The sequence below is a fragment of the Lithobates pipiens genome, unplaced genomic scaffold (assembly GCF_037356315.1).
Source record: "Lithobates pipiens isolate NorthernLeopardFrog02 unplaced genomic scaffold, aLitPip1_a1.2 Scaffold_10, whole genome shotgun sequence".
Lineage (NCBI taxonomy): Eukaryota > Metazoa > Chordata > Amphibia > Anura > Ranidae > Lithobates > Lithobates pipiens.
The window spans coordinates 92,612,567-92,626,396 of NW_027507686.1; the positions used below are offsets into that span (position 1 = coordinate 92,612,567).

The following is a 13,830-nucleotide window of genomic DNA, read 5'->3' on the forward strand; positions in this document are numbered from 1 at the left end:
ATTTTTAAATCTGGCTTCAGCAGTCAAAATGTTATTGAAACCCATGAGTCTTGAGGTTTCCTCTACACATTCATATTGCATACACAGAAACGTGTTTAGAGTTGCTTAGCCATCCCATTATGGATGTGTTTTATTTAATGGTGATACCTCTATTTTGTTATTAAAAAAAAAAAAAAAAAAAAAAAAAAAAAATGTTTTTCTTTGCACTACTTTTAACATATTTAACAAAACATTTTTTTTATTTTTTTAATGCAAGATGAATAAAAACTTTGGATATTTTTTTACACTAGTGTTTTTTACTTTATGAGTGGCAGCCAAAAAGTAATTTCCTTCTCTATCTTAAAGGAGTTGTAAAGGAAGAAGGTTTATCTTAATGCATTCTATGCATTAAGATAAAAAAGCACCCCCTTAATTATCTACCTGTGCCCCTTCTCTCTCCAGCAAAGTCTACGATCCCCTTAGCCATCCAGGACCCTCCTTCCGATTGGATGAGACAGAGCAGCAGCGCCATTGGCTGTCAAATTCAGTCAGCCAATCAGGAGAGAGAAGGGGAGGGACCAGGATGGGGCTTCATGTCTGAATGGATACATGGAGCTCTGACTTAGCTTGGGTGCCCCCTGTAACAAGCTTATGGCTGAGGGGCACTCAAAGGAGGGAGGGGCTAGGAGCAGTGAAGAGGGACCTGAGAAGAGGAGGGTGCACAGAAGAGGTAACTATAACATGTTTGTTATTTTAAAAAAAAGACGAGCCTTTAAAATCACTTTAACAGAGGTGTTGTATATTTAACAAAGAAAGTGCTCACAAATCATTTACCGCCACCCAAGCTTAATAAATCACATAAACTTTAATGAAAATAATAATAAAAGCAATATAAAACATGAAAAGAAGCCGACAAGCAAAGTATATACAATTGTGCAACACTGAAAGGCAAATGACAAAAGGGAAGACTAAAAAGGGCAAGTTTGTCTGAATCCCATCAGGTGCTCAAGAACATTGTGCTTTGGAAACAGTATACTCTAACACACAGGACATTAAAAAGCCAAAGAATCAAAAAAAAAAAGTTTAAATATGCTAATGTGGAGTGAGCTGGGATACATAGGGAACAGAAGCCTTAGGAGTGTTTGCACAGCTGATGGAGTTTTCATATGACTTCATGTAGCAGACTTAATTTTATCTCCTGGTGTTTTTAACAGATTATGTTTTAAAAAGTATATATAAATGGACTACAATTTATGTAAAAAAAAAAAAAAAAGCAATTTAGATTTCTGCATGTAACAGTGGGCTAGTGTGTGATGTTTTAGTCTGAAGGTAACAGTTCTCTGCATATTTGTATGCATGTAACATGACATGTTTGGGGACCTTTAGGCTGGGTTCACACTGCTGCGGCTAGGAGACCCGGATGTGATTCGCACCGCACTGCAGTGCAAATCACATCCGATCTCTGTGCGATGCAAGTTCAGCCATACAGATAGTATGGCTGAATTCACATTGCACCTGCCACAAACCTGCACAGGACCCTTTTTTTGGGCCGCAGCAGAATCGGATCGCATGGGTGTTCACACCATGCGATCCGATTCCTGTCCGAGTTTGAACTGATCTGGGGTCAGGTTTCAATGACACTCCCAGCAGTCCGCATAGGGCAGTGTGAACTGCCGGCGGGAGGCATGCGATGCGGGAACCCGCCGCAGATTCGCGGCGTTCCCGCATCGCTTCAGTGTGAACCCAGCCTCAAAGAATGTAACAAATCTTTCCAACAAAATGGATCTGCAGCATGCATTAGGAATTAATCTACAGCAGTCTGGTGTCTGAGAATATACTGTATAATTACAGTACCTACTCTGTACTGGGTTTATTAATGTAACAGCAGTGTATGTACTTCTGTACAACTCTAAAATACATAGTTTGTACTTTAACATTTCCATGTGTATTCTTAAGTGGCATTTTACTAAGGTACATCAGGCTACATTTGTTTCTAATGCACCTAAACCACAAATCTCATGTTATATAGCTAAATTTGTTGATTGAGCATAGTACTGTGTGCTTTTGGCAGGACTGAATACAATGTTTTCACAGAACCTTAAAATAATAATAAAAAAAAAAAAAACACATTTACATACCGCAATGTCAACAACATTATCCAAGACTGATGTATAGGGTTACTTTAATCCATGTTCATTACCAAGTGATTTTATATATTTACTTTCTCACACATATAGAATTCATATATGTACTGGTGTAATATTTCTTAAAGGTTGCGGAGGTTGTTTATTTAAGTGCCCTTGTTGTTAGGCTTGTTTGCTATCATTTGTCATCTTGGCACTATATTAATTTAAGGCAAAATAAAAGCCACCTGATCTTTGCTATGGTGTACAGCAAAGAGTGCAACTATAATAGCTTTTGTGCTTGTCAAATAAATGAATGTCACAATAATACATAAAATCATACATTAAGGATATTTATGGATCCCTTTTGACAATGTTACATATGGTATATGCAACAATATATGGCATGTGTATGTAGATGTGAAACTATTAACAGATAGGACAATCCAGGAGATTAGAGACTTTAGCTTTTGTTTTAGAAGATCAATGCAAACACCAAGGATATGCAGTAACTCAAAGTGAAACTAATCAGGCATGCAGCACTTGATGTCGGATAAAGCTAGTGTCTGATTTGCTTTTATTGGTTACAGCACATCATCCTTACTGTCATTAAGAGGAACCCTTTGACTCCTAACAATGGATTATGAAAGTAGTATCAACAAATATCGACCAATAATACAGTGTCACAGTTCATGAGGGTAACAAATTTATGTTTAAAAGTGTATGCTGCAAGTATATGCCTATACATTTACACTAGGGTTTTCCAGCTGAACTGAAAATGCCAATCGGAAAATATTTGACATGAGTTGGCCATTGAGATGCCACTTGGAAAAACTTCACATCTCCAAAGAGGCGACCATCAACCGTCACTAAAAGACATAAAAAGATAAAGTGGTTTTAACATGCTGATGGAAATACAAATTGGACCTTTTAAGGCAAGAACACACAGGTGTCTAACATCAGAACAAAAAATAGAAATACAAAAGATATTAAATAAGGAAAAAACAGGCTGTGATGGAAGGTATTCATAGCACAACAAACAAAATGTGTCAAAAACTGAATGGGGGTCCCAGAAAAGCAATGATTGTAGGGTATGTACAGTAAAAAAAACAATTCAATTGAATGAAAGTAAATACAGTAAAACCTTGGTTTGAGAGCGTTTTGGCTGACAAGCAACATTTTTAAATACATATAAAAGATAAGAGAGGTGCCTCTAAGTGTATCAATACAGTTACATTTGATGAAGGTACAACATTTAGAAACTCACATGGTTTATGATTAAAACAGGCACATTAAGTATGCAGGCATCTGGGGTAACATCCTCACCGCCATTGACGTTTCTTCCATGCTGCGCTCCACAAGTGGTTCAAGCCTCGCTTTCAGATCTCTCTAATGCAGGGTAGTTTTCCTTGTAATGTTTGCAGACAGCTCTACCCCAGATGCCTGCATACTTAGATGTGCCTCTTTTAATCCTTAACCATGTGTGTTGCTAAATGTTGTACCTTCATTAAATGTAACCATATTGCTACACTTAGAGGAGCCTCTCCTCTTTTATACTCTCTAGGTCCTGCTGGATTTTCTAATCCCCTTGTGGAGGCTTCCTTTTGTGGATGGACTTTTAATGGTTACACAACCTATCACATTGCTATAATCTTTTTATATGGATTATAAACTGAAGGACTTATAAATAAATGGTTGTGGAACAAATCCTTTGAGTTTTTATTATTTCTTATGGGGATATTTGCTTTGATATACAAGTGCTATGGATTACAAGCCTGCTTTCGGAATGAATTATGCTCAATATCCAAGGTTTTATTGTATACTTATTTTTTTAAAAAAAGGCTAAACTGTTAGCTGTTTAAGTGCATGTTCTATTCTGTCTTTCCAACTATCTGTCTGACACAATACACTCTTTTGCAGAGCTAATGGCTGCAACTTATAGTTCTAAAATAGCTGTTGAAACCTGTAATGATGTAAGCATCACTGGGTGTGCAACAGACAAAGCACTAGCAATTTCAGAGGCAAGTAATGGCAGCCCTGGTTTTATGCCCATGACAGGTTAACTTTAAATTTTTTGTAGAAAACTAAAATATATATAAAATATATATATTTTTTTAGCAAACACCCTAGAGAATACAATGGCGGTCGTTGCAACATTTTATCTCGCATGGTATTTGCGCCGCAATTTTTCAAAAGGCAAAACATTAAAGTTAGCCCAATTGTTTTGCATAATGTGAAAAATAAAGTTACACCGAGTAAATAGATAGCCAACATATCACGCTTCAAAATTGCACACGCTCAGGGAATGGCGCAAAAAAAAAAAAATTATTGTTATTTATACTTTTGTTTTTTTAGTTTGATGCTTAAAAAAAAAATATTGATCACTTTTATTCCTAGTACAAGGAATGTAAACACCCCTTGTAATAGAAATATGGCACGATCGGTCCTCCTTACAGTGAGATATGGGGGGTCAATAAAACCACACATCTCACCTCTAGGCTGGGAAGCCTGAAATCACTGTAAATCTCTATTGTCACCATCCGGAGCCAGCGGATCGTGTGTACGACTCAGCGATGGAAGCGATGAGCTGGTAGAAGCACTGGAGAGTGGCGGGAAGGGGGGTGTCCACTCTCACCGCCCGTAAGAACGATCAAGCAGCAGAAGAGCCTCTATTATCATTCGTATGGTGCAGGGAATCGCCAGCTGAAAAAGCCGATACCTAATGATGCCTGTAGCTGCAGGCATCATTCACATATACCCCCGCAAAGTCAAGGACAACATGTGACATACCTTCGGCGGGAAGTGGTTAAAGTAACAAGAAAACTGAAAAACATTTGATTATCCAGGATTTATATATTGCCAACAGTTTGCGCAGTGCTTTACAACATGAGGGCAGACACTACACTTACAATACAAATCGATACAGGAGGGATCAGAGGGCCATGCTCGGAGCTTAAAATCTAGAAGGGAGGGTCAAGTGGAAACAAAGGTAATAACTGTGGGGGATGAGCTGATGGAGAAAATGAAAATACAGTTGTTAGGTGTGGGTAGGGTAGGCTTCTCTGAAGAGAAGGGGTTTCATGGATCATCTAAAAGCTAATAAAGTAGGAGATAAGTTGACAGATTGGAGTAGGGCATTCCATAGGATTGGAGAGGCTTTGGAAAAGTCCTGAAGGCGAGCATGGCAGGAGGTGATGAGAGAGCAAGAGAGCAGGAGGTCTTAAGAGGAATGAAGAGAACGAGTAGGTTTGTATTTAGAGACTAGGCTAGTGATGTAGCTGGGGGGCGAAATTGTGGATGGCTTTGTACGTAGTTAGTATTTTGAATTTAATTCTTTGGCCGAACGGAAGCCAGTGGAGGGATTGACAGAGAGGAGTAGCAGACACAGAGCGATTGGTAAGGTGGATGAGTCTGGCAGCAGCATTCATGATATTGTAATTGTAATCCTAAATTTACCAAATCCACAACAGGTTGTACAATACAGTAGTTGGTAAACACTCAATATTGCTGATGTTTTTCCTGAAAAAGCCACTACCTTACGTTTTGAAGCATTTTGACTAGTATGTTTTGAAAAGATCATTAGGCTTTAAAGGGGTTGTAAAGCCTAGTTTTTTATTTTCGAAATAGGTTCCTTATAAGCTAGTGCATTGTTGGTTCACTGACCTTTTCCTTTGATTTCCCTTCTAAATGTTTTTTCTCTTTGTCTGAATTTCTTACTTCCTGCTTCTCCTCAGTAAACGTCACACCATCATCCGAGCAGTGTTTAATCAGTCAGAACGGCTTACTGAACAGCTTACTGAGGAGGAACAGGAAGTGAGAAATTCAGACAAAGAAAACAAAGAAAGAGAACATTTAGAAGGGAAAGCGAAGGAAAAAGGTAAGTGAACCAACAATGCATTAGCTTAAAGGAACCTATTTAGAAAATAAAAACGAACCTTTACAACCCCTTTAATTTACTACTTGCTTCCTGGTATGATATGGTACACAAACATTTCAGGTTACATAGTAGATAAGGTTGAAGACAATAGTCCATCCAGTTCAACCTGTGAAGGTGTACGTGCGTCAGTGTCTATAATTATTTCCTATATCCCTGTATGTTGTGTTCTTTAAGATGCACATCCAAGAGACTCTTAAAAATATCCATACTTCCAGCTACCACGACCAATTTTAGAAGAGGTTTCCACATCCTTGTTGACCCGACAGTGAAAAAGCCCAAGTGCAGTTTAAGGTTAAACCACTTCTCCAATCTCATTGTGTGGCTCCTCTAAAGCCTCGTACACATTATCAGACACATTTTCGTCAGTTTTTTGTTGCATGCTAACCTCATATCAAAAGTGAAGGTTACTTTCATTGAAAATTTTTGTACAATAGAGTTCAAGTTCAGAAGTTGTGTCATGCATTGAATTGTTTTGTATATATTCTTTAGTTTTCGAGCAGTCTCTTATGATTTTTTTTTTTTAGAAAACTGTACTAATTAAATGAAAATTGTGTTCCTGTACGATAAAAATTTTATAGCCTGCACATTCAGTTGTTGTCATCCGAAATTCGTAATCGGCTTTCGAAAGCACCATACTAACAATCCGAAAATCGCCAGATCGTTCGTCGGGTGAAATTATACTTCCGATTTTCTTATCGTGTATACGGGTCTTTACACTCCCTGAATCGTTCTTTCCTATGCTGGAATCACCATTGAGGTGTTTGTATATCGCTGACATGTCCCCTTCTCAAGCACCATATACATGTAAGAAGCAGCTGTAAGTAGATCTACAGTGTTACAGATGTATTTATCTGAGATGTTTATTGTTTATGAAGAGTGACATTTTTAGGGGGCTCTATTCGCTGTGACAGTCCTGCAATGTGGCGTCTTGTGCTGCAACCCACACACAATTGCCACATTTTGGTGGTTGGAAGCTGAATAGTGGCAAATTTGAGGGGAGAGTGAAAAATAGGATTTTTTTTGTACTCACTGTAAAATCCTTTTCTCTGTAATTCATCGACCGACACAGCTCTTATCACTAGGAGCGCCTGTGTAACGCCTGAAAAAAAACGGCCCCTTTAACTCCAGTGTGAAAGCCGGAGGGCTTTCACACTGGAGCGATGCGCTGGCAGGACGGTGAAAAAAGTCCTGCTAGCCGCATCTTTGCAGCGGTGAAGGAGCGGTGTATTCACCGCTCCTATACCGCTCCTACCCATTGAAATCAATGGGACACCGCGGCAATACCGCCGGCAAAGCGGCGCTTTGCGGGCGGGTTTAACCCCTTTTCGGCCGCTAGCGGGGGTTAAAACCACCCCGCTAGCGCCCGCACACCGCCGCTAAAACGACGGTAAAGCGCCGCTAAAAATAGCAGCGCTTTACCGCCGATGCTGCTCCCGCCCCAGGGTGAAAGCAGCCTTATATTCACCGACCGACACAGCTCCTCTCTGTAACAAATGGGACGTCCCCAAGCAGTGCCAAAACGAGGGGTAGGAAAAACAGCATAAAAACTTCATCCACCATGGCAAGTGGGAACTAGTGAAACTATACCCACAAAAAAAACAGCAGTGCGTGGAAAACCACCACAGAAAAACAGGGTATCCTTAACAGGAGTGATCACCCAAGACCGCATCAAACTGTGGAAGTAATGCAACAGTGCATTAACATAACAGTACTGCGTTTTTAGCGAAAAAAACAGGAAAATATATATTGCATATTCAATTGCAAGTACACGGGCGCCTGAAAAACTTTACGGCCAAAACATTAGCCGATGCACTGACGTCTACCTTGAAGAACTAGGCAAACGTATGGACAGACGACCAGGTCGCTGCCTTACACGCCTGAGCGACAGACGCTTGGTGTCGGAAGGCCCAAGACATTCCGATTGCCCTTGTGGAATGGGCCATGACCGGAAAGAGGGGCACCTGCCCCTTCAAGGCGTAGGCTTGTACTCCAATCTGTCTGATCCACCTGGAAATGGTGGCCGAGGAGACCTCCATACCTTTCTTTGGACCAGCCACCGAAACAAACAGCAAGTCTGACTTCCGAAAGGGAGCCGTGGCAGACAAATACACCCTCAGAGCCCTAACCACGTCAAGGGCGTGAAGGGCCCCCTCCCTAGGGTGCTTCGGCTTAGGACACAGCGATGGTAATACAATGTCCTCATTTATATGAAAAGCCAAGACCACCTTTGGCAAAAAATACCAGATAGGGTGACTTGCAGGACAAGGCCGCCAGTTCCAAAACCCTCCTGGCCGATGTGATGGCCACTAGAATGGCTACTTTCAGGGAAAGAGTCAACAGGGGAATCTCCCCGATATTTTCAAATGGCGGTTTCTGAAGTGCCGACAACACCAGGCTCAAATACCATGGGGTAACGGTGGATGCACCGGAGGGACTACATGTCGCACTACCTGAACAAAGGTACTCACTAAGGAGTGCAATGCCAGGGGTCATTGAAAAAAAGACAGCTAAAGCTGAAATTTGCCCTTTGATGGTACTTAATGCTAATCTCTGGTCAACTCCTTGCTGGAGAAAAAGCAGGATCCTGGATATGGAAAAGAAGCGCGGATGCCATCCTTTCTCCTCACACATGGAGATGTAGGCCTTCCAGGTACGATGGTATATCTTCCGGGAATAAGATTTTCGTGCTCTCAGCATAGTTGGTATCACCCAGTCCGACAGACCCCAGTTCCTCAACACCTGGCTCTCAATAGCCATGCCATTAAAGCCAGAGATGGTAAAACAGGATGGAGAATCGGACCTTGAGACAGGAGGTCCCCTCGCAACGGCAGTCGCCAGGGAGCATCTACCACCAGACGCAAGAGGTCTTTGTACCAAGGACGTTGAGGCCAATCTGGAGCAACCAATATTACTGGGATCCCCTCAGCTTCCACTCTGCGAAGCAGACGTGGTAACAGTTTCAGTGGAGGAAAGGCGTAGATCAGCTGGTTCTGATCCCACGGAGCCACCAGCGCATCGGACGCGTTGGCCCACGGATCTCTTGTCCTGGACACGAATCTTGGCACCTTCCGATTGATACGGGAGGCCAGAAGATCCACATCTGGTGTGCCCTACCTCAGGCACAGTAACCTGAATGTCTCCGGATGCAATGCCCATTCTCCTGGGTTCAGCTTCTGTCGACACAAATAGTCCGCCTGCCTGAGAGCCTACAGGGATCTGTACACATACACCGCTCAGTACCACATGCAGCTTCTCCCCGGAGGGGGAAGAGGGATGATAGGGACAGGGGAGAGAAGAGAGGGAGGTGAGGGACCCCCAAATCGACCTCCCAGGGAATGCCCAGCTGCTCAGCCCCGCCAGGACAGGGAGAGCCGTACTTACCAGTCCTGAAGAGCTGAGAGACATTCCATCACAGACCCACTCACACTCACTGATCAGTACAGAGTGGCTGTTGCCCCGGCATACTGTGACGCAGACATCAGTAGCCCGGTCATATGTACGCCCCGGAGCATAAAAGCTCACCGACCACCTCTAGAGCTGAGGTTCCGTCGTGGTCTGCCGAGCCGTAGCTACGACTTGTTCACGTTCGATGGCTGGACTGGGGAGACTACAAGGATAAGGGTATCCAGCCTGTCACCCAGCCGGCTGTTGATAGTTGATCACAGGATCATCGGTGAATATAAGAGAAAACTGTTTTGCTTTTGACTGCTGGTGATTGCTGTGGTTGCATTTTTTTGGTTTCCTTCATACATGACACTTGCCATTCAGGCCAAAGAGTTCATTTTTTGTTTCATCAAACCAGATAGTTTTGTTGCTCATGGTATGAGAGTCCTTCAGGTGACTTGGCAAGTTCCAGGTGGACTGTTATGTGCCTTTTACTGAGGAGTGGCTTCCGTCTGGCCACTCTACCATACAGGTCTGATTGGTGGAGTGCTGCAGAGATGGTTGTTCTTCTGGAAGGCTCTCCTCTCTCAGAGAAATGCTGGAGCTGTGTCAGAGTGACCATAGGGTTCTTGGTTATCTCACTAAGGCCTTTCTCACTCAATCGCTCAGTTTGGCTGGACGGCCCGCTCTAGGAAGAGTCCTGGTGACTCCAAACTTCGCTCATTGGGACCCTCAATGCTGCAGAAATATTTCTGTACCCTTCCCCAGATCTGTGCCTCAAAACAATTCTGTCTTGGAGGTCTACATACAATTCTTTGGTCTCCATGGTTTGGTTTATGCTCTGACATGCACTAACTGTGGGACTTTTTAAACACAGGTGTGTGCCTTTCCAAATCATGTTCAATCTACTGAATTTTCCACAGGTGGACTCCAATCAAGTTGTAGAAACATCCAATTTCCCAATGGCGCGGTTTATATCCGGCGAAACCGAAGTCATGAAATGCTCGTAGCTTCCGGTTTCTTAGAGGCCATAGAGATGGTTCGTTTAGCTCTATGGTCAGCTGGCGGAACAACCGGCTAAATTCTCAGGTTCCCCGGTGGGCAAGGAGAAAACCATGGAAGACGGTGGGAAGGGGTGTTCCCTCCCACTGCTTGTAAAAGCAGTGTAGCGGCTAATTAGCCGCTAGGATTGCTATTACATGAAAGCTGACCACTGGCTGAAAAGTAACGATACCAAGATGATACCTAAACCTGCAAGTATTCTGGTATAACCACTCAAATTCCAGCAAAATACCAGTACGTTGCTGGTCCTTGTTGGGCATATATTGTAATGTTCTTTTTTTCATGCAGCCTGTGGGCTGAGCGGTGGGTATGCCCACTATTAGAATACCGCCCTGCATCCACCCACTTCTAATGATGGGCATACACCAATTTATTTATTTTTTTTTACTTTATTTTTTTTAACTGTGGTGGTGAACTCACCTCTTACAGCACCTGAGTCGCTTGATTTACGTATAGTGAGAGAAAACACTTTGCTGTCAAGATAAATAAATCAGAGCTGCAGCTGAATTGCATACCTGAAAAGCAAACAATGGTAACAATGAAACACTAACTCAATAAAATAATCTATGGCCAAAAATATATATATATATATATATATATATATATTATATTATATGCCGTAGCATGGGGACAATCTGCCCCTAATGTTACCCCTGCATCCATGCTTCAGCATATATTTTTTTAACTGTAGTGGTGAAAATCACCTCCTACAGTGCTAGAGTCCCTACCTAAAGCTACCTGGGCCTACTATTAACTTGTGTGCCTACGTGTACCGGTGCTAGTGTAGTGTTGGTGCAACTTACTGTGAGATGTTCTCTCTCCTATTTCTGGACTGAAAAGGGGAGATTACATCACTTTCCCTGCCTGTGTTTACACTTACAGGCAGGGGAAGGATTTAATTCGCTAGAACCGTTTAGCAGGTCCAGGCCATAAATCATTGGCCTGAACCTGAAGGATCGGGCCAATGATCAGGATCGGTTCTGAAACAAAATCCGATGGCGAGAGCACGGCCCGTACAGGTACGGGATTTCACGCAGCGGTGCCATTATGCTACAATAAATGTATGCGACGCAGTCGGCAAGTGGTTAATATCGCCGAAAGCCATATGTTGGTCAAGACCCAGCTGTAGATTTGTCCCGCAGAGAATCTCCTATGGTGAGTCATGCTGTTAAAGCCAGCGATCTAGAGAGATGGTAAAATCAGTCAGAAGATTTGTAAGTCTATGGAGCGCTCGCTAGGAGTATTATCAGGACAAAATGTCACATCTGCCTGGGCCAATGCAAAGCTATGAAGCTTACATGGATGCCTCTCAGCTCAATCCTAATAAGCAGACAAGGAAGGAGTTTTAAGGGAGGTAAGGTTGATCCCACTGGGCTACCAGAGCATCCTCTGCCACTGCTAAAGGATCCTTGTGCCCGGAAAAAAACAAAACAAAAAAAAACTGTCCAGTTTGGTGATGAATCAGAAGGTCCACATATGGCATTTCCCACTTGTGGCACAGGTCATGAAACCTCTCTGGGGATAGGGACTACTCCCATGTGTCCAGGTGCTCCTAGCTGAAGAAGTCTGCCTTCCAATTTTCCACAATTGGAATGTAAATGGCTACAAGGCTGGAACACAAAATTATGCCCAGGACAAAATTCACTCTTTTGCTGTGGATCCTCCCTGATGGTTGTAGGATGTCATGGTCCTAGCACTGTCTGACTGAATTTGGATTGGATGACTAAGAGCCTAATTACCGAAAGCTCCAGTATATTAACTGGGAGAGGCGATATCCAACAGGATTGCCCTTCTCTGGACTCTCTCCAGTTCCAGCACATCCTTCCTGAGGACTGGTGCCCAGAACTGGACAGTATACTCCAGGTTCGGCCGGACCAGAGTCTTGTAGAGTGGGAGAATTATTGGTTTTATCTCCAGAGTTAATCCCCTTTTTAATGCATGCCAATATTCTTTCTGTTTGCTTTGCTTGCAGCAGCTTAGCATTGCATGCTATTGTTGAGCCTGTCATTTACTAGGACCCCAGGTCCTTTTCCATCCTAGATTCCCCCAGAGGTTCTCTCCCTAGTAAATAGATTGTATTCATATTTTTGCCACCCAAATGCATCATTTTACATTTTTCTACATTAAACCTAATGTGCCATGTAGTTGCCCACCCCATTAATTTGTTCAGATCTTCTTGCAAAGTCTTCACATCCTGTGGAAAATGTATTGCCCTGCTTAGCTTAGTATTGTCCGCAAATACATTGAGCACTTTATCCCATCCTCCAGGTCCTTTATGACTAAATTAAATAGGATTGGTCCCAGTACAGCAACCTGGGGGACCCCACTTTCCAGCCCGGTCCATTCCAAATACTCCCCATCACTACCCACTGGACTCGCCCCTGTAGCCAGTTTTAAATCCATGTACTCACCCTATGGTCCCTGCCAACGGACCTTACTTTATGGGAAACCGCTAACGATACCATTGTCATTACTAAAATCTTGTATATAGTCTTATTCCCTCCAAGAGCTTGCATACAATTAAGGTTAGGCTAACTGGTCTGTAATTCCCAGGGATGTATCTTGGCCCTTTTTTCAAATTTTGGTGCTACATTCGCTTTTCTCCAATCAGCTGGTACCATTCCCGTCAGTAGACTGTTCGTAAAACTTAGGAACAATGGTCTGGCAATTACTTGACTGAGCTCCTTAAGGACCTTCAGGTGCAAGCCATCTGGTCCCGGTGACTTATTAATGTTACGTTTTTCAAGTCTATTTCTAATTTTGTCCTCGGTTAGCCATGAGGGTGTTTCTTGTGACATATCATGAGGATAAACATCACAGTTTTGGTTACTGAAGCCCCCCCCCCCCCCATTTCCTCGTGAAGACTGAGAAGAAGAATAAATTCAATACCTTTGCCATCTCTCCATCCTTAGTAACCAGATTTCTTTCCTCATTCTTTATGGGAACAATATGACCTGACCTCCCATTCTTACCATTTATGTACTTAAAGAATTTCTTGGGATTTTTTTTACTCTCCTTTTGCGTTCCATCTTAGCCACCCTGATTGCACCCTTACATTTCTTGTTGCATTCTTTGTAAAGTTGGAATGCTGATGATGATCCCTCAGCCTTGTATTTTTTGAAGGCCTTCACCTTTGCTTTTATATGTATTTTTCGTTGAGTTAAGCCACCCGGGACTTTTATTAGCGCTTTTAAACTTAATTCCCATTGGGATTCACTGGCTAATGCCTTTATCCAATATGCTCTTAAAGCGTACTCATTTCTCCACCGTATTTTGTTCCTAAGATTTTTGTCTTTGTATTTCCCTTATGTTTCCCTTATGTTAGGCACAGTGGTGTAGTGGGTA

General features: G+C 42.5%; 1 protein-coding gene across 1 annotated transcript in view; it reads right to left on the reverse strand.

Moving 5' to 3' along the window:
* Nucleotides 1-825: 825 nt before the first annotated feature.
* Nucleotides 826-13,830, reverse strand: part of PACS1 (phosphofurin acidic cluster sorting protein 1) — a 654,146-nt gene continuing 641,141 nt past the window's right edge. The window contains exon 23 of the mRNA XM_077450086.1: nt 826-2,971. Coding sequence (XP_077306212.1) covers nt 2,856-2,971 — 116 coding nt within the window. The 3' untranslated portion in view covers nt 826-2,855. The remainder of the gene's footprint in view (nt 2,972-13,830) is intronic.